At 32.5% G+C, this 6,910-nt stretch overlaps 1 protein-coding gene across 1 annotated transcript; it reads right to left on the bottom strand.

Annotated features, from left to right (window-relative positions):
• Nucleotides 1–6,355: 6,355 nt before the first annotated feature.
• Nucleotides 6,356–6,721, bottom strand: LOC105109429 (AP2/ERF and B3 domain-containing transcription repressor RAV2-like). Its single transcript, XM_011004152.1, has one exon. It carries the CDS (start codon nt 6,719–6,721, stop codon nt 6,356–6,358), a length of 366 nt encoding a protein of 121 aa, XP_011002454.1.
• Between the last annotated feature and the right edge of the window lie 189 nt (nt 6,722–6,910).

The following is a 6,910-nucleotide window of genomic DNA, read 5'->3' as shown; positions in this document are numbered from 1 at the left end:
TAAAATTTTAGTTTCATAATTTGCTTCATTTTAGTTTGTCTTTATATGAGAATAGTGTGCTTTATGGGTTTGTTAATGTAATTTAAGTTGTCTTGGTTTATGAGTTTTATGGGATGCCTATGTTTTTTTTTTAATTAAACTTAAATTTTTTATAGTCTATTTTTTTATATAATTAAAAAAATTATTTTAAAGAAAAGTCATGTTATTAAATATTATAAAGTAACAAAAATTAGAAGGTGTGAGGAAATCATTGTTCACCCATACACGTTGCATTGTAAATGATAATAGTAATCTATAGTGCTTTGCTTTCTTGCTTTTTTCTTTTTGTTTCTGAGTTTTTGTTATGTTTTTTAATTTATTTTTATCAATTTCATCTTTTAATTTTGGAATGGTTGAGAATTTGACTTCATAATTTATTTCCTTTTATTTTAACTTTCTATAAGGTTATGATGGTTTATGTGTTTGCCAAGATAACCGGGTTGCCTTAGTTTATGAATTTGCCTTAGTTATTTTTTTTTAATTGAACTTGACTTTTTAATCATTTATTTTTTTCTCATATAGTTAAAAAAATAGTTTCAGAAATACTTTTATGTTATTAAACTTTATAAAGTCTATGAACCTATTCACAAGTTTGGCAAGTTTAACTTGTTTTAATTTTTTTTTTATTTTTAGATGTTGAGTTAATTGAGAATTCAATTTCATATTTGATTTTGTTTCATTTTTTATGATGTTATCGTGATTTAAAAAAATCATTTTGCTATTGGGTTGGTGTTTGATTTCACAATCATTTATTTTTGTTATCATATAGTTAAATAAAAAATAGTTTAAAAAAATTATAATCTCAGTAAAATCCATAACCCAGTTCACAGGCTCGACATACTAGTCCAGCTTACCTGATTCACAAGTTTGACGAGTTTACACAACATTAGGATATGTTTTTTTTGTGTAAAAACTTCAGGTCATTTAGACTTCTAGAACTCCAGATATGGGTCAAACACTGAACAGTGCTCGGGCTGGAAGACAGATTCAGACTTCTTTGTTGTTGCTACAATTTGGACTTGAAAATGACCTTTTTAAGTCTTGGGCTCAATATGAAAGTTGTAGGCCTATGTCTTATCTTTCCAACCATATAAAGTAGACCTAAATATGAGATCTACAGCTCCAGATATGACCTAATTACCGAATAGTGTTCCGATTTGAATTGCACCTACATCTCTTTTCTAAGTTTGGCCATCTCTTTCTCTTTTCAATTTCAGTTCTTAAATTCACCAATCAATCCTTTCATTTATGTGATAAGTCTGCATTTAAAGTGAATATTTTTCACAAATTAAAGTTATCTTATATTATTATAAAACATGTTTTAGTTAAGGAGTTATTGATACTTAAAGTACAAAATGATGACATAAAATCTTGATAAAAATACACTTTTAAGTACTAATCACCAGACCTCTCCTCTCTCAGCCAAAGATAGTCCCTCTCACTCTCTTCAACCACAATCGCCTTTCTATCTTCCTTGATCTCTTCACCTCACAACCCGAAATAAACCCACTATCAACATTGACGCCTTCCCCTTAACAGCATCTTTCTCTCCTTCAACCGACCTCCAGCAGCGATAGTTTCTACCCATACCAAATAGCCATCACTCTCCTCTCAGCAGGTTTTCACCGCTAGCTACAGCAGCGTCGGGGCCACATTTTTGCTAGCTACCCGAAGTAGAGGGGAGGACGGAAAACCCATAGAAGAACAGATCTTCCGTGAAGCAGATCTAAAGGATAAGAGAGAGAGGCAGATCTGAAAACAAGAAAGAAAAAGATTAAAATCAACTGTCATTTGTTGATTTTTCTTGAATTTGCAGGTGACGGGGGATCCTCACCGCTAGTAGGGAAGGGAAGAGACGAAGAAAGCAGGCCAGACTCCCTTATTTCCCCTGCTATCTAGCGGGAGCACGTGAACCCACGTGTTGCTAATGATGGTGGTGATGTTGCAGTTTCAGAAGTCTTCCTTTACAATTCCTGGATTTTTTAGGGGCTATTTTGTAAATTTAAAATTGTTTAATGTAATTTTTATTTAGCTTTTTTTGAATTTGTATCCTGAAGTGTGGATGCAAAGGAAAAAAAAAGAAAAAGGAAACAAAAAAGGTAAAAAAAAATATTGTAAAAGTGTATGTGTGTTTGTATGTTTTTTTTATAGATATGTTTTTTATGAGAAAATTAAAAAGAATAAAAAAGAATTTAATATTTTAATTTTCTCACGGTCAAGATTATGATTTTATATCTAAGTCGTATTTCTAATATCCGATAAAAAAATAACAATTTTAAAATTTCTTTATTACATCAAAGTCACGAAGTAGCTTACCTCATGTAGGTGTTAGAAGTGTTAATACCATAGTTTTTAAACCCGACCCGGGGAGTGACCCGGTCAAGAGACGGGGTTCCGGGTTTTATGGGTCAACCCGGGACGGGTCTGTATAGTTAAAAATAAGAAATGGAAAAGAGAGGCAATAATCAAGGAGTGGAGTGGGACCGGCAGGGCGTGAGAGAGGGATAAATATGACGTTGTCGATTGTTTTGTGTAGAGAAAGGGCACTCAATTTTATCGTCATCTCCTTACAAAGTTTATCTTCCTTCTCTGGCTTCATCACAAGCAACCAGTTATCTCTCTTTTTTGAACCATTTGTTTTGTGTAGGGATGAACACGATCTGTTGAAAGCCCAGAAGCACAGTCCTTGCTCGTTGACGCCCCATGAACACGATCTGGTTTCTACATGCTTTAAAACATTAGGTAGAAAGAGAGAGATGTTAAAGACTTGATGGTGCTAGTACTACATATTGCCTCTCTCTCTCTTGAAATTGTGAGTTTAGTCCCTGTTGCCTTTCTCTCTCTCTTGAAACTGTGAGTATGATCCCATTTAAGTTACAGTCATCAGCTAGAAGGAACAAATGGGAACAATAGCACCACTGCTTTTACTTTCCTACGCCTATTGATGAGTAGTGAGTGGAGCTGCCACTTTCTTCAAGAAAATCCAAAGTAATAAAATGAGAACGCAACAAGGATCCGAAGTTTTTCATAGATCACCAACGCCTCCCCTCGAGATCACCAGACTCAAATCGCGGATCCAACTCCAAAACACCGGGTTCTCGTTCGGGTTTGTCTGGGTCATGGGTTGACCGGGTTTTACTGGCTTGTTGCTCTATACAGTTTTTCAATAAACCCGGATCGATCAAGCCACTGGGTCGACCGGGTCTCGGTTCGATCTACCATGCCGGTCCGAGTTTAAAAACTATGGTTAATATTTTCTATAATCACAACCAATTCCTTACTAATAAATTTTTAACAAGAATAGTATATCTAAATTTTCTAATTGTACTTAATTAAATATTAGACAATCAATGAATTAATCAAATAAAAAAATAAAAAATTCGTCAAATGACACCATGGAGGTGAAATGACACCACGCAGATGACATGCGACAGTTATATTATATTATACAAGATAACAATTATTCAAACTATTTTATACATTCGAAAGCATACAGACTAAATCATAAATAAATAAATAATTGATTGAATATGAAAGCTTGGACTGTCCATCTCATCGGTATATAAATATATAGAAGCATCATACTATGGTGGTCCATCACATGAATGAGAGGAGTTGGTGGGATTTCTCTATCTTTCTTTCTCTGTTGGAGATTGGAAAAGTAGGGCTTTATCGTCTCCGTTTTCAACATCACATGAACCAGGTGGTCCATGATCGTCCCTTTCGTTCGGTGATTTTTTCAAGGATGATTGTACCCTTTATATATATATATATATATCGCCAAGAAAGGTACGGCTAATTTTATTAAATATCTTCTTTCAAAATCTCCGATGAAAAGATAAAAATTTTAAAATTTCTTTAACACATCAAAGTTACGAAGTAGCTTACCTCAAGTAATGTGTGTTAGAAGTGTTAATACCTTCTCTAACCACAACCGATTCTTACTCATAAATCTTTAACAAGACTAGTACATTCAAGTTTTCTAGTTGCCTTTAATTAAATATTAGACGGTGATTCTCAATAAATCAATTAAATAAAAAAAATAAAAAATTATCAAATGACACCGCGTAGGTGACATACGACAATTATATTATATTGTACAAGATAACAATTATTCAAACTATTTTATACATTCGAAAGCATACAGATTGAATCATAAATAAATAAATAATTGATTGAATATGAAAGCTTGGACTGCCCATCTCATCGGTATATAAATATATAGAAGCATCATACTATGATGGTCTATCACATGAATGAGAGGAGTTACTGGGATTTCTCTATCTTTCTTTTTTAGATTAACGTGGGTGTCCGGGCCAGCTTGCGCGCACCACGACTAATCCCACGGGCCCTGAAGTTAACGACCATGTAAGCCTCCAGTGGTCATCATATGAGCAACCAAGGACTCGAACCTGAGACCACAGAGGGAGCAAACCCCTTGATCCCAAGTCTTTACCACTTGGCCACCACCTAGATGGTTATCTTTCTTTCTCTGCTGGAGGTTGGAGGTTGGGAAAGTAGGGGTTTATCGTCTCCGTTTTCAACATCACATGAACCAGGTGGTCATGATCGTCCCTTTTGTTCGGTGATTTTTTCAAGGATGATTGTATCCTTTATATATATATATATATATATATATATATATATATATATATATGTCGACAAGAAAAGTACGGCTAATTTTATTAAATATTTTCTTTCAAAATGAAGATGATGCATGGTTTTGTAAGAGAAAGCTTGTAGATAATAATTAAAAAAAATAAAAAAGAGATATAATTAAGGTAGGCAAAAGATGAATATATCATAAGATATTAATCAAAGATTAAAAAAAAAATCAATGGTTGAGAATCTTGGTAAAACAATTAATCTTAATCGTTGTTGATACTTAATTTATAATGATACATGATGGAAAGTCACGGTAACTCTTAATTTTACTGCTGTCGATGTTAATTTACAATGGGTGGTGGTTTTGGGTAATCTGATAAGCATATTTATTAAATCCATACGGATTTAGTGACGGAGTTGATTCTAAGAATTGGTTAATTTGGTGATAGAATTGGTCGTGTAAATTAAAAAATTAAAATAAACAAAAACTTAGAAAAATCAAGTTAACCCGTGATATAAGTAACCCGATAAAAATTTATTAAAACTTTTTTTTTTCAAATATATTTTTTATATTAATCAAAGATTTTTTTTAGGTGGTTATTAACACTTTTTAAAAGTTCATTGTATAAATATTAAAAAAATATTTTATATTTTTAATATGAGATTTGAAACCTTTTAATATATATATTTTATATTTACAAGAAAGAAATTATATTTTTTTATCGTGGAATAAAAAATTTTTTTAATTTAAAATTAAAGATAAAATACTAATATAATATGTTTTTTAAATTTTTTTATTTATAATATAAATAGTTTATATTCACATAATTATTTTTAAATTTTTTTATATAAATTATTAAAATTTTAAATATATTTTTAATTTTTTTATATTAACTTATATCAATTAGTGTAATCCAAAACCTATTTTTTCGGCCAGGTAAACCCTAGGTTTGGTATATAACTATGCTGATAAGTACGTGCACTTACCAAATAAGTGATATGGATCTTTTTCTGCAACTGTCTATGGCCGCATGGCCTTTTTAATAAGGGAAAAAAAGAAAGAAAGAGAAACGCAAGACCTTCATTTGCTCAGCAAGAAACAAAAAATAAAGCAGAATTGGGCCTATCAACAGATTCCTTTGTCGGCTGTCACTTTGCAGAGATCACAATAAACAAGAAACATAAGAAAAACAAGAGGTTTAATTGACTTATAAAATATATGTTTGTGAGCTATGGTGTAGTGCTTTTTGTTCAATTGTTGAGAGAATTTCATAAAACCAATGGAAAATCAAAATAATAAGAGTATTTTGTGACTGGTAAAAAAACATGTAAGAAAGAAGAAAAAGAATCTAATGTAAAAAATACACCTGTTTATTTTCTGTCGTGTCTGTGTTCGTTAACCATGTTATAACCAATTTCTTTTTAATTTATGATTTAAGAAAAAGCATGAAACATTTCTTGTAAGGATATATTATATATATTTGGTTACAAGTAAAATCATTTAAGGTAAGTAAGATTCACTCTTTTACTCACATGATTCTGAGTTCTAGGATAAACATTTTAAGCATCAAACACCCCCCAAGCTAGCCCTCCTTCCCAGGAGAAAAAAAGAAAAAACAAGCAAGAAAGAAAGAAGAGTAAGATAGAAGATAAAGCTACATCGATCAACCCCTATATATTTATGCGAGTAGTAGCCTCTTTTTCTTCTTCTTCACAGAGGATCACTCCACAAAACTTTGCCGAATAACTTGATTTTTTTCCGAGCTTGAATTCCCAATTCCAGATCCTCAGCTCTCTTCATGCCCACCACAGAGAAGGTGACTTCATCTCCTACTTTGAGACTTCTTGTTTTGGCGAACTCTATCCAACCTGATGACAGGACTGGTTTAGGGTAGGGGTCGGTTTTTCTTGTACAACATCGGAACCTCCACCTCTTGCCATGGATGTCAGTGACACCAAATTCTTTAGAGTGTTTTCCTTCTGGGATTTGGAAAGCGTCGAGGCTTTTCATCGGGACTGCCATTCTATATTCAATGTCAGTTTTTGAGAGTTTCTTTGTGAATAGGATTTCTGGCATGTTGACAGATATGGGAGATTCTAACTGGATCTAAGAGGGAAACTGTACCTAAGAGTGCAGCGAGCAGCATTCTCTCAACTGTATTTATAATTAAACGAATAACAATAATCGATGGTGGGTCCGTTTCCCTTTAAATGTTTTTTTTTCCCCTTGCATGGTACCTTTAAATTAATTTCTCCATCAATCAAA

The sequence above is a fragment of the Populus euphratica genome, unplaced genomic scaffold (assembly GCF_000495115.2).
Source record: "Populus euphratica unplaced genomic scaffold, PopEup_1.0 scaffold214.1, whole genome shotgun sequence".
In the NCBI taxonomy this organism is placed as follows: Eukaryota; Viridiplantae; Streptophyta; class Magnoliopsida; order Malpighiales; family Salicaceae; genus Populus; species Populus euphratica.
This window is presented reverse-complemented; position numbering and strand designations above follow the sequence as displayed.